Raw genomic sequence first — 20,139 nt, 5'->3', positions numbered from 1 at the left:
GAAACAAGATATACAGTGATATGAGAAAGTTCAATCACTTGCCTTTTAAGTCTGCTGTCATTCTTGTTTAAAAAAAATAAAATCAGAGAAAATATTGATTCTCTTTGTGGAAGAGATGCTGTTAGAAGAGGAAAAGTACAACCAAGGAAGAGCTTGAAGCATGAGACACAGAAGCAGTAAAAGGAAAGAACGATTCATGAGAAATGGGGAAAGAGAGTTCAGAAATAAAAAGGGAAAAAGGAATTACTTTATCTTCATGATTTCGATAGTAGTAGAAAGTTTTTCCAATCAGTGCACACCAGACCAGCTTAGAGTGACCATGCTTGACCTGTAAGGAGGACAAAGAAATACACGCTTTTAACTTCAGCAGTGTTGCTGGAACAATTTTCTAGAATTTCAACTTCCAATTCAACTCTCCCTTAAAACCTTGCATATGTTATTTGTCTTATGCTAATATAAAGCTTCTCTCAAAACATAACAGGGCACCACTTCCAAAAGCAGGAAAGTACATCTAAGTAGATGGGACATAGGTGCTTATGGAAATGGGTCTAAGATTTTGTGAAGTATTTTACTCATTCATAATTTATAATTTCTGGAATACAATATGAAGAATTTCTGTATTCTGAGATACAATATGAAGAATCACCTATTTAAAATTATAAAACCAAATCAGTTCATCTCACCAGGAAAAGACCAGTCAACCTGTAGTGTGGGGAGCAACCTGTGTTGCAGACAAACAACCTTCAGATGCAGGTTGTCTTTAGCCATCTTAGAAGCTGATCAGAAATATATTAAAATATTCATAGTAACTTGCAATGCAAAACTAATCTATGGAAATGGTATAAAGCATAAGAATTCTCAGCCTTTGTACTTTGCACTAATGTACATGCAGTCTGTTATGACTGGAATAAATGCTAACCTAGAACTATACAAGCCATTTCCTTGGAACTCTCTAAGTTACAGACCAACTAAATGTGATATTTAACAGTTTCCTGATTTTTTTGCTGTGATATGCTGTGAATTCTGTTGAAGAAAAGCATACATAAGCTAGATATTTGTTATTATTTACTATTTGACAAAGTTGGTATCTTTCAGTAGCCTTGTTTGTCCCATTCCTTATCATTTATACAGATGTTTTGCTTTGAAATGCAGAAATCTACTGACACTTTTCTTTCTTCCCCTACTCTTATAGGGAGTATTGAAATACTAATTTCTTGCTCACATTTACTGTACAAACCAAGAAGCTGGTACACTGTCAATGTCGATCTAAACTGAATAAAGTACGAAATATTATTTTACCTTGGTTAGCCAACCTTTCACAGTAGGTTTATCATCACTATGAGGAACACCAACAGGACTGGTCACTTGCACTCTCAGGATACTCTGTAGGACATGAATCCATTCCTCTAGGATGTTGGGTGAGTCTGCTGTCAGGAAGTAGGTCCTCTTTTCTGTCACAAGCTGGAAGGAAAAGGAGTGAGAAAATATAAATCTGCACACCTATAAATCTTTTCTTCAGCTGCTGAGTTTCTTTATCCCATACAGATTTTTTTTTTTTGGTCATTCAGGAGGGATTTTTTGAGGGTAAGAAAAAAGGTGCTCATTCTCAAAGCCCAAGTGAAAGAAATGAAACTCAAATCAATCAAATTCTCATGAACTCTCTTGCTGTTTCTCTTGGATATGGAGGCTTTATGTCCTCTCTCATATTTTCTTGTTTCTCAGTGCTGCTGCTAATTTTTCACTTTAAAGGTGTCTACATAAATGTGGGGTTTTTGCTGCCTTCACTTTGTATTGCATTCTGCATTCACTACCTTGTGACTCTGAAAGGAAAGATGCAATGAATTTAATAGCATTAAGTCTTAGCAACTTCAATTCCATAAGAGCAGAAAGTAGCTCACAGGTCAGGCCATGTGCCTTTCAGACTATGAGAGAAACTTCAGTGCTGCCTTTATTATAAAGTCCCCTAACACAATGATGTAAAACTGAATCCACTGATGGGCTAACTTCTAGTACTTCAAAAGTAGGAATCCAACACTTCAGATGTTTCTTCAGATCCTCCAGGCATGTAAAATCACGCTAGAGATCTTGTAAGAGTTTTTCAAAAAGAGGAGATCCTAGGTACTATCTCACTCACACAACCACTGAGTGTATGGTTATCTGCAGGATAAAAAGAAATGCCTACCTGGAATGTTTGGGACCCTTCACCTCTGACAATTTGGCATGAGGAATTCAGCTCCATCTGCCCTTGTGGTTTGCGGATAACATCGCTCTGAGGAAAGAGCAAAGCAGTTTTTTCAGCAGGAAACCTCAGATGTGCATGTGCAGGTCAGAGTTTGCATTCATGAGATGGAAAGGACAGCTGAAGCCTGCCAGGTTGACTATGAGACAGCATGATCCCACTGGAACGATGAAGCAAGTCTCCTCAGTAGTGGCAAACAATATAACAAGGGTAATGGTGACAAATACTGTCTTATGAAGTTCCATTTGAACATTAGGGAAAAAATCCAAACCATCAACAGACTAAAGCCTTTCTCACTGGGAAGGCAATACAGTACCAAACATGTACCAAGATGGTGGCTGAATTTCCACCTTTAGAAGTTTTCAAGATTGGGCTAGACAAAACCATTGGTTTGGGACAAAACCATCTACAGCTGATGACAGTCCTTCTTCAATGTGTTAGTTGGACTAGGGTCTTCCAGAAATCACTTCCAACAACAGTTTAAATTCTAAGTATTTATGAAATTATTTTTTTATATATATATATATGGTATATATATATATGAATATAATATATATGTATAATCTGCTTGTGCATTCTGATGGATAAACCCAGTGTCAGAAATAAAGACGCCCTGTGCCCTAGGATGTATTTTTTCTTGTTAGAATATGACAACTGAGAAAATGAAAAAGTTGAAAATCAATCTTCTCAATATTCTTAACTTGTAAGCAAAGATGTGTATAAACACAGAAATACTGTGTAATTATGCAGGTATGGAGGAAATTACTGTCCAGAAGAAAAGATTGTGGAAGGTGAACATCCCTAAGTATAATTCTCTGTAATGTGGCTAAATACAGCAGAATAATGAAGGCAAACAATAGCAGTATTTTATCGTACATACAAATTTTGTCTGCATGAAGGCTTATTTTCAATTTTACCCTAGTTTTCTAGTTTTCATGTCCATGCAGCAGGGTGAAAAATGAAAGAATCTAGCCTTCTTCCCCATGGAAGCTGTAGTTTTCCTCAGAACCCCATGTACTGACTGATGAGTATTTCTCTGTGCCTCCAGAGAATAGTAAATGTATCCCAGTGACTTACCGGAGACTTGTAGTACATGATTTGTCTGTTTCTAAGAACAAACCATCGTCTCTTCCACATCTTTACCTGGCTGCCCATTTTGAGCAAGTAACCTGATTTCTCCATGGGTTCCTGGAGGGCAAAAAACAAAGCGGAGAGGAGATTATCCTGTACCTCTCAAAATACAAATGAAAGTATGCTGAAAAGTCCAGACGTTTTCTGCATCTCCATCATTTTCTGCTTTGTTTAGTAGCAGCCATCAAAGGTCAGTGCTCTCTGCTCAGCTTGGAGAGAGTCCTAAACTATCTGTGTAGCTGCAAATACCACTTTGTGTTGCTTTAGTAAAGAAGGTATCTGAAGATGATTTCACTGGTTGTTTGATGCATTGTAAACTTACTTGTCTTCCTACCAAAGCACTGATTTTCCAAATAAAAGTGAAGGCTGTATCTATGCCATGATTAGACTCCTGTTCCTTGTCTGCTTGATCTCTCACATTCAAGAGTACAGAATTTAATGCTACCCGTGTTTGAGGTTTTTTTTCTAGGCCAAGATATTATATCCTGTCTCATTCCTTCCTCTGAATTTCCAAACTTGTTTTGTCCCAAAAGTGTAAGGCCATCATTAAAGTAGAATATGACTACAGGAAATCAATACAGGCCATCAGAAAAGAATACAGCCCTTGAGGCACATACTTTAATCTAACCACATAAGAGAAATTGCACCTTCTTCTGAAATATCAGATAGTGTCTTTTGATACCTATCAGCTGGACCAACAGCCCAGTCTGTCAGAGCATCACTTTGCAGGGGATAACTCAATATATTGTAGTTATGCTTTTTCAAGGCCAAGGCTCTGTTTGCATTCCTTTACAACTGTAATGTAATAAGACTTACAGTGCAGATTCCACCATCAGTGGAATAGGAAGATGTTCGCTGTAGCTTATGTTCTGGCTCTGAATAGTCATCATCCAAGGAATAGGCATCAGGAGGGATGGCATAGTCACTCTCAGAGCTCAGTGAGGACATAGATACACCTGTTTAAAATAAAGGAAGGAATGAGAATCATGGCTAGACAGAAGCATGCACTGAACTTTTTCCCACTCTGAAAAAGTTTCTGAGTTCACCACTGTCATGGTTTGAAATTGGCCCCCCCCGAGAGGCTGGGGGGCTCAGAGGTGACTGAGTGCCAGGGCAGTGTTCCCTGGAGAGCCAATCACTGTCCATGTTGTTCGCTTCTGCTCTAAATCATATATACACAGCACTGGAAGCTGTTGGCAAGTTCTGCTGTTGGTGTCTGCTGCGTGTGGGTGGAGAAGGCCAGGGGGTGGCTGGGCTCCTTCTTTCCCCCAGGGGAGGAGAGAGGGGAGCCCTGCGGCCCCACCAACTCTGCCTGGGCCGGAGTTGGAGGCAGTATTTGGAGTGTGTGCTGTGAAAGAAGAGATTTCACAGCACCCGAGGTAAGAGGAGAGGCTGCAGGCTTTGCAGCCAAGCCCTCTCCCCCCTCCTTTTCTGCAGTGAAGCTGTAGAGGGGGGCTTTTTTCTTTCCCTCCACTGTAAGTGGAGGAGAGGCTCAGCATTGAAGCTGAGCCAAGAGACAGGCCAGAAGAGGAGGCTCGGCGCTCGGGAGAAGAATCCCAGGCGAAATTGGAGACGAGCCAAGAGCTCAGGAGTTGCCCTGCAGAAGCTGACCGGGGGCAGCCGAAAACTAACTTGGAGGAATGAAGATTCCAGGACGCGTACGTTGATAAGCTACACTGGAGCAGCCTACGAACCGAGGTATGAGAGAGAGAGATCACACAGCAGCAGAAGAGAAAAGACTTAAAGCTATCTTCTTGGACTTCATGAGGAGGAGAGATTGCAACAAACACCTGGAGCTTGGTGAGGGAGGAGCATTCAGGCCCAGAACACTCCCACAAGAGACTGGTTACTTCCCAGCCTTGAAAGGCTCTTTCCTGGACTAAAGTTGAAGGGAGGGGCTAAAAGGACTGACAGAAATGTAATAATATATATATAGTTGCTTTTAGTTTGTACAGTATATTTATTTGTGTAAATAAATGTATATACTTCCCCCTTCCCCTATAGAAGCCTCCGGCCTGAAAGTTTCTCTTGGGTGATGGGATAAATTTTGGAAAGGGGTGGGGGAAGCCTGGAAAATTGGATTTTAGATTTCTAATGTGGCTCAAACTGCCACAACCACTAAGGTTTTTTTTGTTCAAGAAGAAGAAATCAGATCAGACTTTGGAAACCTAAACCCCACTAACCAGACTTCTGAGAACTCTTTTCCCTAGGAACACAAGTAGTGAAAGTGAGTTTTGGATACTGACAGTGAAATAAATTTATTGTTGAATAAAGACAGAATAAAAAATATTTTTTAAAAAATAAACAGACCTGTTATCTAAAGGACAGACAGATTGTTTGCAGCTCTAAACATCCATTATAAAGTCTAAAGCCCCTCAGATTCCAACTAAGGAAAAGGGGCTTTACTTTCTGTGAATCTTCCACCAGTGGTCCATGGCAATGCAGAGACACATCAGCCAATGCATGCAAGTTAAGACTACATGAAATATGATTCTATTTTACTGACTACCAATTATAATGAAAATTCCATTCAAAGATCCAGTTTAGCCTTCCCAGCAGGTAAGAAAAAATGTCCTAATCAGTACGCAAAGTACCTGATGCCTCTCAAAGATAGGAAAGATTTCCTTACTGGTCAAGCAATTACCAGCCAGTGACCAAGACACAAAAAGCATTTTCTTTACTATGCCAGTACTAGCTTGCTTTCAAGGAAAAGTCACAGAAAAGGTACAGACAACTGGATATGTGATGAATTTGGGAGATAATCCTTCCCACAATCTAAGTTTAGCAATTGCCTGAATGGAAATCTATCAGCAGTAAAAACCACCTAAGAGAACAGATTTCTACCGAGTAGCTCTTGATGTCTGCACACATTCTGGGAGAACTCCTTAGTAGCATCACTATGGCTGAGCATTTGCCTGTCACTGATGATGCTGTTCGGGGCATCTTGCCTCTCCTGTCATGACAAGAGTTCATCCTGCTCAGTAGCAATACTCCCACTTTACCTCTTTTCACTGCACGAGGGCTGCCTGGCATGCTAGCTTTCCTGTTCTCGGATCCAGCAGTAGAAGTCCTTAAGCTGGCATGGGAGCCACAGTCATCATCAGATCCTGAAGATTCGTCTAAGAAAGGCACGTTGCTGATCTGTGTGGCTTTCTGGAAAACAGACGTGTATTGGTTAGCGTGGGAGAGAAGAGTTTCTTCAGGACAATCCCTACTCAATAAGGAGGCAGAGCAAACAATGCCCTTCATTTTCACACCACCTTGCCCACTTCTGCCGTGGGGTTCTTCATTTCCTCCCCTTCTGGTCTGAGAACTTCCATGCTGGACTGTCTAGTCCCATCTGTTTGGGTCTCCTCTGGTTACGCCCTCATACTGTTCCACAAGCCCTGTGCTCCATTTCATTCTTTAGGCTGCACCCACCATCACCTCTAGGTTTCTACAGCCTCATAGTGCACACTGCAGCTTCCTGGACCAAAACTGCTGCAGTGTTCTGTATTCCTAAACACATTTATCATTTGCTACTCCTTCAGCATTCTTTTGGTGTCCAGTGCTTCCCAAGATTCTCTAATTTTTGTTCCTTCGCTGCACAGCTTCATCCTGTTTTCTCTAAAATTACTAGCAGGCCTGGACCATGCTTTTCATAACAGGAAAAGTGAGGTAATTCCTTACCCCCTTCAGTGTAGTGTAGACTGGCACAGTGACGTTTCTGTAGATGAGACAGGTAAATGGCCCAGAAGTTGAACACGAGAAATTGGAAACTGGAAAAATTCAGAGAGAAAGTAAGAGAGCAAATAATACAAACTGGTGAAAAAGTGAAGGTTTTAATGGAGAAGCATATCAAGGATTGCCATCCTGGACAATCTGGCCTCAAAAAGGCCAAGGAATGTGTTATTAACATACAACTCCCACAGAGAGCTGCAAAGTTCTCTTCATTTAGCCTGTAAGACGCCTTACCCACTCCATGGTACAATGGCAATCTGGTGCCCCATGTCCAAACAGATAAAAGCCCTAACAGGGGACAGTGCTGGTGAATAAGACTAAAAGCAGGCCACAGACATGCAGAGGCAGAGGAGTGGCTACAAAAGTGATGAAGGAGATAATGGAATCCCTGAACATGTCACGGAACGTAGAAGTACAAAAAGCCCAGCACAAACCATTCCTGAGATCAGATGTGTGCTCCTCCAGTCCTTTCTTTATCATGGCTATCTATGAGATCAAATTTACTTTGAAAACAGGGAAGGAAATGAAGACGTGAACAGCCAGAAGCCCAGGTACCACACTGGCACCATAAACCCCCTCTAAGGATGGATCTTGTCTAGAACTTACAGCATCTGGAAGTATCATTCACCATGGTCACTTCAGACAACCTCATGCCAGACTTGGCCACAGCATAGATTCGGCTCTCCTGAAACAATAATACCACGAACAACAGTGATCAGACAAAAATGTGATTCTTGTAGAAAGAAATGCTCATGTCACAGAATCACACCACAGTCACACTTTTGGGCAGGAAGGAGGGGCTCTCTGAGATTGCTGTATTCCACCCTATGTTGTGTGAATGACCATTAGTGGAAGCGTGTTACTCTGTGTGAATCCCCAGCTACAGAGATGGTATCACAGACTGGAACACCTACACGCAATTATCAATAAATTACTATATCACACCTTGGAAAAAGATGGGAGGTTTCCACTTTATAAACAATGTATTAAAATGAATAAAGAACTGCCACAAACCAGGACAATTTATTGAGTCACCACCTGCAGGGATGCCCATTCTCATAAGGGAATGAAAGAAATGGCTGGAATGATCTCAATAAGCCTGTGCCTCAGTTATAACAACATACGGAGCTTTCAATTCAAAGGCTCTCCAAGTGCTTCATGAATTGGTAACAATTCCAGCAGGAAAACCCAAATCTGTGTCTAAATGCAGTATTGTGACTAAGACATTAACCATTCTGAAATGGATAAAATCCAAAGCTAGGAAACCTCTTGCTGCTCTTAAAAGCATACAACTAATCACTATGAAATAGCACACAATACATACACATGAAAGTACCTAAGACTGCAAAGTCAAGTACACACACACAAAAAAAAAATTACAGAATAAGTATTTTCTGTATGTATTTGCATTGAAATTTAGTTTCTAATGAAATACTATGTGAATCTTTTTCCCCAGACAACTCCTACTCAGGGAATGAAATGGATATTTCTTACTGATTATGCTACTATTTATTATTCTATTCATGACTTACTGTTACTTAAATTACTATACTTAAATTTGCCCTACTTGGATACATTTACTTGACTCTAGTCTGAAGAAAAAATACTGGATTTTTCATGTGTTACTGACAATAATAATGCAATGCTTCACAAAAATTAATAAAAAAATTTACATTAACCCAGGGAGGGACAGTGATGGGCACTATCAGAAGAACTCAGACATAAGTTTTTCAGAAGAACTCAGACATAAGTTCTTTGAAGTATTCAATAACTTTGGAGTACCCATTTCAAGATGTCCAAGATGTGACTTTTTGAGAATTTAGCATCATATAACATTGTAATGAAAACAAATTAATACAGTTGCAGCACAGAAGTGATCAGCACTTCTGTAATCAAATTTAGTTGCCAAATTCAAGTTAGACATTCAGAAGGATGTGTGTGGAGCTGATAATCACCTATGAAAAATCAAACTTAAGAGACTAGAAGAACTTTATATGGGAACTCTAGATCAGAGACAGGAATAGTAACCAATCTCTGAGTCATATTTCCCTTCTTCCAAGTGAGTACCCTGCTCATTGACACCTTTCTGACTTCTGCAGCAAATGAAACAGACATCTTGAAAAACTGCAGTTTCTTTTACCACACTATCCACCTTCACTCCCAGCACAGTTCCATATTATGGACTGAAAGAAAAGAAATTCCTTCGGAAAAGCGGATGTGATCATACTGGGGTTTAAATTGGTATCATAAAGGATACAGCCAAAGACCACAATTAACATTTAGTTTTCCTTAAAAATAAATTTATAAAACATAAGAATTAACAATGAGTGCTTGACTTTGCACCTTCAATAAATCACTTGTTTGCCCATGCTTTTTAAAAAAGCAAATAAAAACAACAAAATCATCTCTTTTGATACTACATTGATTTCCACCAGGTTAGACTAATGCAGACTTTGGCCTCTTTAGGAGCCAAAGTTGACAGAGTCCCTTGGGAGTCAGTCCTGAAGGGCAAAGGGGTCCAGCAAAACTGAACATTCTTCAAGAAGGAAATCTTAAAGGATTGCAGGAGCAGGCCATCCCCAGGTGCTGAAAGATGAGACAGTGAGGAAGACTGGCCTGGCTGAATAGAAAGCTCTAGCTTAATTCAGTAAAAAAAGGAAAGTTTATGACTTCTAGAAGAAGGGGCAGGCAACTTAAAAGGACTACAGGCAGGTTATACAGGGAGAAAATTAGAAGGGCCAAAGTCCAACTGGAATTTCACTTGGCTACTGCAGTAGAAGACACTAAAAGATTTCTATAAATACATGAGAAACAAAAGGAGAATAACAATCCTTTATTGGATATGGTAGGAAACATAGTGACAAAGGATAAGGAAACAACAGAGGTACTTAATGCCTTCTTTGCTTCAGTCTTTCATAGTAAAGCCAGTTGTTTTCCAGGTACCCAGCCCTCCGAGCTGGAAGATATGGACAGGGAGCAGAATGAAGCCCCCACAATCCCAGGAAAAATGCTCACCCACCTGCTAACACCACTTAAACACGCACAAGTCTATGGGGCCAGGTGGGATCCACAGGAGGGTGCTGAGGGAGCTGGCTGAAGAGGTCACTGAGCCACTGTCCATCATTTACCAGCAGTCCTGGTCAACTAGAGAGGTCAAAGGTGACTGGAAGTTGGCAAATGTGACATCCATCTATAAGAAGGGCCAGAGGACCATCTGAGGAACTACAGACCTGTCAGCCTGACCTCAGTGGTAGAGAAGGTCATAGAGCAGATCATCTTGAGTGCCATCACACAGCATGTACAGGACAACCAATTGATCAGGCCCAGCTGGCATGGGTTTATGAAAGACAAGTCCTGCATGACCAACCTGATCTCCTTCTGTGACAAGGTAACCTGGTCAGTGGTTGAGGGGAAGGCTTTTTCTTTTTTCCAACCTAAACAATTCTATGACTAGCAAACAATCCAGTTAACAAGTAACTGAAAGCAAGAACAACAAACCCCTTTCTCACATACTGTAAGCAACAGGACATGTATACCACTTTACCAAAGGTTTTCATAAAATTTTCCTAATACCAGAAACATACCATGAGATAGGAAAGCTGATATCTAATCCATGTATTTATTCTAGTATTCACAGATTTTTCTCACTCTGGAGCTATCTTGTCTGGTCCACTGCATTTATGAGTAATTTTTCTATCTTACACATGTGACAACAGAACTAAGGACTAACTTTTGATGACCCATAATGATAAACCACAATGCAGCACCTCTTGACTTTCCTTTACATTCCTGTGTTTCTTGAGCACTGGTTTTTTCCATGAATTTTTTTCCCCTTATAAAGACAAAAGAAGAAAAAAAAATTGTCAGTGGAACCAGCATGCCCCTGTCACGCTGGAACTGTCAGACTTGGTGCTTCAAGAACGTAACCTGTGATGTCCACAGGTTGAGCTGTTGTAGCCTAACTACTGGGCACTACTCAAAGACAAGCAGCACTTCTCAGCCTGTTGTCCTTGCATTTCTTACCCATGATGGGAATCTGTGCAGCGGTGGTGTTGGAGGTTTACCTCCTGGGTCAAGTATGCCAGCCTCAGAACTCACAGCTTCTCTCTGCCCTGCAGGTAAGTGGTACATTTCCTCACATGCTTCAGCTTCTTCCCTCAGCAGTCCACATTCTGTATCCATCTTCTCCAATACTCCATCATCATCAATATCTGTCTCCTCCACGAGCCCATGGCAGACTGGAGGGTCTGTTATGGGCTGGAAAGTGCTAGTCTCTAAGTGCATTACACGATGGAAAGAATTAGCCCCTGGATGTGGTTGGCTGTGATGTCTCTTGGCCAGTTGAATACTGTCTCTTGGTGTATTGGGTGTTCGTATTTTTGGAAAGGTCATACTAGTCCCAAGGCTGCATTCCCTCCCTGCACAGGAGGAATGTGCTGTAACAGTTGATGTTGACACAATCAGGGGTGGTTCAGCAGTTTGGAGACGGCCCTCAAGCATGCTCATTATTTCTCCTGAGGAAGAGGACTCCAGCCGGTGGGAGTGGAATCTGGCACTCAGATCATCAGAGAAGTGGGTGCCATCAAAACCCACTTGTTTCAAGGTGCTCACAGCACTGCAGTTTTCTTTCAAAGATGACTGGAAGGTCAAAGCCTCAAGAATTCTTGTAGTCTCAGCTGGAGGGTCCACTGATACAGGATCAGAGCACCCTAAACCGTGTTCAGAACTTACGGCTGGGAATACATCCTTCTCTGCAGAGAGATTCCAGCTTGATGGGTCAGACACAAGCTTCAGCTTATTCTGGGAAAGCAGAGATTTATCCTCACCATTCTCAGCAAAGGTGTCATTGGCAAGAACTGTATTTGCTGAAGAAAGGACATGCTTGGTAGGTCCTGTCTGACACATCTCTCTGAAACCAGGTGCAAGGAGCACAGATTCCTGGTCTATCTTCTCAGCAAAAGAGGCCTGTGATGCTCTAGGCTTCAGGGAACTACAGCTCCAAAGAGATTCAAAGGGAGGAATGCTGGTCATATCTACAAGGGAGGAGAACATACGGTTAGGGCATTCAAATGCTTTAATGTCTTAATTGTTGCTTCCTAGTGTATGTTCATGCCAGTTGTATTTCAATAACACCCTGGCCTGGTTAGGACTATACAGAACAGGAAAGAGATTGCTGGGCACAGTTATAACAAAAGTGCTATACATTTATAACTGGGAATAGCACAGAAGAGATGAGCAGGAAATGATTAATCACTGTTTCTTACAAAAGTAGAATTAAGGGGTGCCTAATGAAATTATCAAGCAGCGCATTTGAAATTTACAGAAGGAAGGGTTTTTTTGCAGACAAAAAAGGAAATACAATGCTGCAGATATGCCAGAAAAACTAATGTATCAGTAGTATGGAAGCTCTGGCCTAGAAATTTCCTAAACTGCTGACAGCAGAAGCTGGAAGGGTAAATGGAGAGGAGGACAGGTTTATTTGCAGTATTTCCTACGCTCTGTCCTGAAACATCCACAGTCAGCCAGGAGATGGGATACAGGCCTAGGCAAGCTTTCAGTCTAATGCAATATAACAGTTTTTACTCTTACCTATATACAACTACGTCTGTTTTCTTAAAACAGCCATGAGAAGGAAGTGCACTTACCACACAATACTGTCAAAAAACATCCAAGTGGCCAGAACACTGCTTAGCATTGCTTTTGGTTTTAGTGGACCTACAGCGATTTAAGTCATCAAATAAGATGCTATGATTCCACCCTTCCCAAGGGCTACATGAGACTTCCAGGAAAGGTATGGAGATCTTCTTAAGCATCACACCAATCAGTGAGGTTACTCTCTTTTCAAGAATTTCCCTAGAGTTTTTTGCTATCCTTTTGTGCTATATGACCCACACAGTGCTTTTTGTCACAAAGTTTTATAATAGTTTCTTACATGATTTTGCTGTAAAATCTTTTTTTTTCTTAGTTCTTTCTCTGTCCCTTCAGTTGCTATATTAGAAGATGACATAAAAAAATAGATCATAGATGGCTTCCATTGTCCTTTTTCTATTTAGTACCCACACTTTATAATTCTTGTACTTTTTTCCTTTCTATAATCACCAGATTTAAAGACTATCTCAGTTCTACAATTTCTTCTGAATAGCAGCTTTAGGGTATGAGAAAGTGTGGATAAAACTTGGAGTGGCAGAGGATGTTTGATTGATGTTGGCACTTATACACTGCCTGACTGAAAAAGCACCAAATCATTAGATGCTTTAGAAATTGCGAAATATGGGTGAGTGTGACTCTGCATAGGTATCGCTGAAAATGCTGCCTTAACATCAAACTCTGTGGGTGTTGCTTAACCAGCAACGGTTAAGGAATTAGGAAGTAGGAACAAACTGAAGACACAAAATTACAGAGGAAAGAGCAAACAGTAGAATACATTACTGTTGACAGTGGAGAGGATGAAACCTGCTGAGAAAAAGACAACCGTGAGACTTGGTGCTTGAGTCACAAGGAACTGAATGTTAACAAAGCTAACACATACCACTGGCACACAAAAATCTTGGCACACATTTCCCCTGACCCTGAGGTAAATCATTAGTGTAGACTGAAAAGAGGCCATTCATTTTAAATATTGCTGGTATTTTTGCAGCCTCCTAGATGTGACAGGAGATTAAGAAGAGGAAGCTGTTACTATTAGCATAGCAAGCAAGAAGAGATTTGTCTCTCTGCAGAGGCCTCTGACTTCAGCCTGGCATAGTGAGACTAGTGAGGCATAAGAGGAGAGGGCAGTGCTGTTTATTGCCCGGAGAGTTGGGATCCAGGGAACACTTAATACCAGATTATTAACGCAGCTTACCAGGCATTCTCCTTTTGTGAACAGTCAGAGCCAGAGGGGATGAGAAAAACTCAGTCATAAAGCATTTTGCTAGAAATGTGGCAGGATTTAGAAGGAATTTTGCCCTATTCCCTTGCTGTGGAGTGATAGGAATGCCAGGAAGACTTCTGCAGGAAAGAAATGCCCCCTGCCCGCATGCCCAGTGAAGTTCTGGAAACTAGCTATCTTACTGTGATCAAACCAAGGTCATGAAAAACTAAAAGGAAGAAAATTGTTAAGAGAGAATTTCCTCTGCAAAGTGTGTTGCAATGAAAGGTGTTGAATACAAGCCCTGGAGACTATTTTTCTATCTGTCCACCAGAGAAGAACTGCAAAAGCCCAAACACCATAAGCAGCTTTCTCCAATCCAACCTGATAGCACAGAGGATCCCAGATTCCTAAAGGCAGACCAGGCATCTGCTGCCTTGGATTATTCAATTACTCAGCTCACATGATAGCAGAGGTTCTGTGGGGATGAGAATGACTCACATGTGGAAGTAAAGTGAAATACCTCAGGGACTTCTCCCCTCCAGCACTGAAGTGAACGTACTTTACTACGTACTTCAATGAATGCTTCTAATTCAGGAGCTCAGTGGCTTATTTTAATGGCAAAAGCAGATTTTTAAAAAAGGGTTCTGTGTTCAATCATTAGTGGGAAAACAATTAAGAGTTTAAGGCAGGTAAGCATGGTATTCCCATCTTAAAAACAGATCCACTGAGGAACAGAGAGATTCCACTGCTTGCTGTTACAAGTGTTACTTTCTGACAAAATTAAGAATACAACCTGGGAATGCTAACTTCCACTCTTGTGGTGGTTACTAGGTGAACACATTTACCTTGCAATGTATCCTGAAGGGCTTCAATTTGCTCCATCAGCCTCTGATTACAAGTTTTCAGGTGGTAATTCTCTAGCTCAAGCTATGAAAAAACAATAATAAAAACTGAAACATAATGCAAAACTGTGTGTGCAAGTGATCCACTATACAGAATATGTCTTCATCTTTACCACATTCAAGTGTCTTAACAAGGAAAAAAATGATGCGTGAGTCTACCAGTCACCTTGAAATCCTTTTACTCAGCAGCTGCACTGGACAACCCACTTAAACATTTTGCTGTGCTTTCTCAAACAGCCTCTGCATTACCATTGCACTTCTCAAATAGGTCTTCTAATTTATTTCCATGATATTGTTTATCATTTACTCCTGTTGCAGAAATAACTGTCACAAAAGAGAGAATCAAAAAAAGCATTACCCTGAAGGAGCATTTTTCCACCTCACCCTGTATATAGTAAAAGAAGGGGACCAAAGAAAAAAGCCAACAAACGTTAAGGGTGCATTTACATTTCCAGCTATGGTATGAGAGATTCTTTGCAAATTTGCCTTATGCCTTTACTTTGTCTCAGCATCCATTCTTAAACACAGCAGTGGTGCACCCAGACAGGCTTCCTTCTTGATGGCAAAATTGAAACCACACCAGTGGTGCTGTCTAGAGTAACCCATTTGCAACACAGACTCTAAGTTCTCCAATTGGCAGTGCTCCACTTTTGCATGGTACGCACCTAGAATCAGCATCTGGCACAAACTTCATTGGCAGTAAAGACATAATGGGAACGTATGGCCCAGGATTCACAGCAGACCACACCAAATTAACCCCTGTGCTTCCTTCTTTGCGCTGCACCAGTCAGTAATGTAAATGCACCTTAAGTTATCTCATACAGGAAAATGAAAGAGAAGCAGCCCAGCAGCTTGGTGAAATATCTAGGCAATTCAATGATATTACAAAGTCCCATCATAACATAATTAGTGCCCACAAAGACTGCTTCTTCCAACTTCAAGAAATTCCCTTTCTGGCATAAACTGGGAAATACATGTCTTTAACTTGGAATAAAAGACCAGATAGCCCCACTCCCAGTTGTAAACTATTACTGCATCTTCAAAACTGCATGCTGACCCACTGTCTTTGTTTTTCTAGAAGGTAGGCCCAGATAGAGGCACAAGTCCATAGGATGGATAGGACAGAAAGGTTAGAGATGAGAAAATACTGGGCAGTAGGAAAACACCATTAGTCAGAGATGGTAAATTAAGGCAGAGCAAAGGACATGTTTGTGTTACAGCTGGTTTGTCAGAAAGACAGAAACTGCACCCAGAGAAAAAAGGGAGAGGCAGAGGAAAGCGAAGGTAAGTGAAAGCCACTTGTGACTACTAAATCTTCTTCAGAGACTGCTTTTGGGCACTGGTGACTTCATGGTCATTTATAGTTTGCCCAATAAAGTCAGTAGCCCTCACCCAAGAGTGATGACCCTAGCTCTACAACAGAGTATGCGTAGGGCCAAGCAAGCAGAGAGCCTCTGTGGCAGATTGACTGTCCTCAAAGTACTGTCCTACACAGAAGCCCACTGGCAGTGCAGCCACTGTACCTACTACTCACAAGCCTTGAAACTTGGCAGCAAGCTAGAGACTTACCTCCCTGAGCTTAAATGTTACCCATTCTTTGATCTTGGCAGCTTTCTCTTGAACAATTTTGGCTTCTTCAGTCCTCAACTGTTTCTGTGCCAAAAAACCAAACCCAGCATTACACACATTAGGAGAATACAACTGTTCTCAGTAAGTTACTACACCGGGAGCGACTGAAACACTGATGCTCCCATTCCAGATATAAGATTTAAGACTGTTAATTGGATATTATTATTTAGCTGGTCTTTGAAAAAAATCAAGCTCTAAGTTGTCTTACATGGTCTCTAGAGTTAAATTCAGAGAGCTGTTTCAAGAGTTTTTTCTGGACTAGCAAAATCCAGCTCAGGTAATGATTGTTCACCTACCAGAGTTTGAGTACAATCTGCAACTTTTTCTGTGTCAGATGGTTTTGCAATGTTGCTGTTTGCTATTGACATCTGTAGTGTTACCCCAACCTACACACACATTATTGCCCACAGTTAATAAGAATTAAGCAATGCTTATAAGTGTTTTATAAAATCTGATCATTCCAAGCAAAAGGGATTCAACTGCTGTAAGCACAGGTGTAGGGCACAGACTTTCAAGATACACAAGATGGAAACTAATACCAACAATGTATTTAACACACACACACACACACACACACACACACAGTATTTTCATTGAGAAAGTAAACTAAGGGAAAAAAACCCAACAAAACCAAAAACCCAGCTCCAAAACTTGACCTTGAAACACTAAGACCTACTAGGAGGTTTTCAGATGGTGTAAGTGATTGTACCTTTACATACCCATTAAAACAGGTTCTAGTCCACACAGAGGTGTTATGGCAATACTGTTTGTTTGCACAATGAACATTTCCCCCCCAAATATCTGCTTGTGCAATATTGCTACATCATTTTCGCAGCTGTCTTTTCTTAGCCATGTTTTTAACTTTTCTGGAAATTTCCTTTGAAAGATGCCGGATTAATACCATGAACATCTGAAGCCTTCTGTTTATCTCCTGTGTAGCTCCATCAGAAGCAACATCACTGAAAGCTCTCCTATCTACATAATGATTTAAACATCTGCAAGAAGAAATCAGTTCCAGGAGCAAGGGAGGAGGAATATATGCTACATTATATGGCACATTCAGCTCTGGTTTCTCCAATTAATGGGCAAAGACTTTTGGTAGCGCTTAGTGGTTTCCCTGCTAGATTGTCTTTTTCTGATGTGAAAAAATACTGGTAACTATGATAATAAAAATGTCATTGCGTCCCCCCACTTTAAGTTTTTCAAACTGATGAATACCATATAAACACATAGTAGACTGTGCAAAATTCCCCACATCTTCACATCACTTTTAATCACTACATGCTGTTTATCACCACAACTGCACATTTAAATGTTCCTATTCAAGTATGTTTGCTGACTTTAAAACAGGCCTTAGCAACATTATAGGTAGCAGTAACATTTGTAGTTGAGCATAATGAAATAAAAGCAATCAAATAACATGCTTTAAGAAGAGGATTTATTTAGCTTTTTTCCTTTTTATATGACTGTGTGTGTTCCTAATCATTGGGTCTCAACCTCTGCTGGAGTCAGAATACTAGATGTGCCTACAGGTCTGAAATGATCTGGCACATATAGTAGACCTATCATCTCTGAATATCCGTCATATGCGAAATGGCTTTGAATTCCTAATGACCTGGACTAGTTTCAAATCAGGGTCTAAGAGGTAAAAGATTCAGAATATTACTATGCTACATGGCAAAGTGCAATGCCAAGATTTTATTTAGGATCCTAAAGCAGAATAGCAGTATGACACCATCATTGTCACCAAGCTTAGTAAGCCCCACTTCTAAGCAGAACCAATTCACTTAGGCACATAGCAGTTATTGTGCTTTAAGATCCAAAAGCAATTAGAGATTCTTTGTGTCCCACACTATTGTGTGGTCCAGACATGACCTCAGTGTTCTCTTAATAACACTCTGAACTCCACAGCTTTTCCCATCCCAGTGAAAACAAACAGGATGCCTTACAGGGATCCTCAGTGACCTTCTAGCATTGCCACCATCTCATCCCATTCTGAAAATAAACCAGTGACTCTGACAAAGAGTGTTTCTTCTCTGGAATTGTCAAGCTTTGGCTCTCATTTCTAGAATCTCATTTTGCCTCTTGTTGCTAGGACAGGAAGATTTCTACTACCAGTCCTTGAAATAGGTGTCAATTAGTTAAATGTAACTCAAATGGCTGTTTTTTGTTTGGTTTAAAATTCTACTGAGCTATTTCTATTTAAAAGTAATTTACTTAGCAACACATAGGAATACCTCATTCCTCATGTTATAAAAACCACAGGGGAAAGCCTTTACCAGAGCCAAAAGAGAAGCCCTGCTGTAGAACTAGCTCCTTCCTTTGACCAACTGAAAATGGAAGAGACTAAGAAGTATCCATATTGGGAAACAGTTGCTCTCTTACAATGAAGACATCTGACGAGAGATCACAGAATCAACTAGATTGGAAAAGACCTCTGAGACCATCAAGTCCAACCTTTGACCCAACACCACCTTGTCTACTAGACCATGACAAAAAGTGCCACATCCAGTCTCTTCTTAAATGCCTCCAGGGACAGTGACTCCATGACCTCCCTGGGCAGCCCATTCCAATGCCCAATCACTCTCTCTAAAGAACTTCTTCCAAGATGAACTACGTTAAAGGATTGCTGAAGACTGGGAAAAGACCCTTCTCAAGAAGCAGCATAAACAGAGTCAGAGATGGGCTACATAATGATTTTGTAATGCAATCTATATGTTAGGAAGCCAGAAAAACACTGTGACCAGACGGTAGCATTACAGTTTAGGGTCTCAACACTAACATAAGGAAGCCCTTTAAACACATTGACCGATCTCCTATAATGAAGAGACGTGGACTACTGAAGCAGAGGGGATGTTCTGTGTGAAAAGGAAGAGAGGATCTTGTACTCAGCAGGCATCATTTTAGAGCTGATCTGAATGCAACTGAGAGGCTAACATGCAAAAAGATATAATCCATACCTTTGAACCACACATTACAGAATCTCTCCAACTCATGAAAGCTGCAGGTCTCCCTGTGGAAAATACCCCTACCTGTTTTGCTAGCTGTGTCTCCAATCTGCTGATCAGATCCTCTTTTCCTTGCACCGTGCCCATCAGGTCTTGGTATTTCCTGTACAGGGTGCTGTCTGATTCACAAATCTTCACATTGGTTAGTTTTATCTTCTCTTCCATAACTCTGACCTATAATAATAATCAGAAGGAGATTAAAAAAACCAAACAAAACAACAAAAACCAAACCAATGTGTTTCAACAAACCAAAAGTGTTTCAGCAACTCCCATCTTTCTGACAAGTGTTTTCGCCAGACCTACCAAGGAGTTACCATGTTAGATATTTCAGAAGATTTGCCTATCTTTGAGCTCCTGTCAGTGTCAACACTTTTTCATCTCAGCAAGAGAAACACCATTGTTATGCTCCTTCACTACAAAGTTTCAATGCACTAAAATCTAGCTGCTGTTGAAGCATTTCAGGTTTTCAGAGAATTTTTAAAATCTCTTTGCTTTCTTCAAAACCTATGTCTCTCAGTAATGTCACTTCATTTTACTGTTACTTCATTCTATTGCAAATGATTAAAAGACTTCATTTCTAAAGATGAATTGAATCCCCTTAACTTAACTCAAATGTGCTAATTGCAGAATTTGATGATGGGAAAATATCTGGTTCCA

General features: G+C 40.7%; 1 protein-coding gene across 12 annotated transcripts in view; it reads right to left on the bottom strand.

Annotated features, from left to right (window-relative positions):
- PLEKHH1 (pleckstrin homology, MyTH4 and FERM domain containing H1) overlaps positions 1-20,139 on the bottom strand; it is a 57,444-nt gene that overhangs the window by 18,959 nt on the left and 18,346 nt on the right. For 11 of the 12 annotated variants that reach the window (XR_004357526.1, XM_032690305.1, XM_032690306.1 and 8 more), the window contains 12 exons: positions 19,507-19,656; positions 16,415-16,498; positions 14,789-14,870; positions 11,114-12,123; positions 7,697-7,775; positions 7,040-7,128; positions 6,373-6,523; positions 4,187-4,326; positions 3,317-3,427; positions 2,183-2,269; positions 1,300-1,461; positions 248-328 (listed from right to left, as the gene is read on the bottom strand). Coding sequence is in view for 11 of the 12 variants with exons in the window: in XM_032690305.1 (XP_032546196.1) it covers positions 248-328; positions 1,300-1,461; positions 2,183-2,269; positions 3,317-3,427; positions 4,187-4,326; positions 6,373-6,523; positions 7,040-7,128; positions 7,697-7,775; positions 11,114-12,123; positions 14,789-14,870; positions 16,415-16,498; positions 19,507-19,656 (2,226 nt within the window). In the remaining variant the exon portion in view is untranslated. The remainder of the gene's footprint in view (positions 1-247; positions 329-1,299; positions 1,462-2,182; positions 2,270-3,316; positions 3,428-4,186; positions 4,327-6,372; positions 6,524-7,039; positions 7,129-7,696; positions 7,776-11,113; positions 12,124-14,788; positions 14,871-16,414; positions 16,499-19,506; positions 19,657-20,139) is intronic. The other variant, XM_032690311.1, reaches the window with a different exon arrangement.

Source organism: Chiroxiphia lanceolata, chromosome 6 (genome assembly GCF_009829145.1).
Source record: "Chiroxiphia lanceolata isolate bChiLan1 chromosome 6, bChiLan1.pri, whole genome shotgun sequence".
In the NCBI taxonomy this organism is placed as follows: Eukaryota; Metazoa; Chordata; class Aves; order Passeriformes; family Pipridae; genus Chiroxiphia; species Chiroxiphia lanceolata.
Note: the sequence above shows the minus strand (reverse complement) of the source record. Positions and strands in the feature narration are given on the sequence as shown.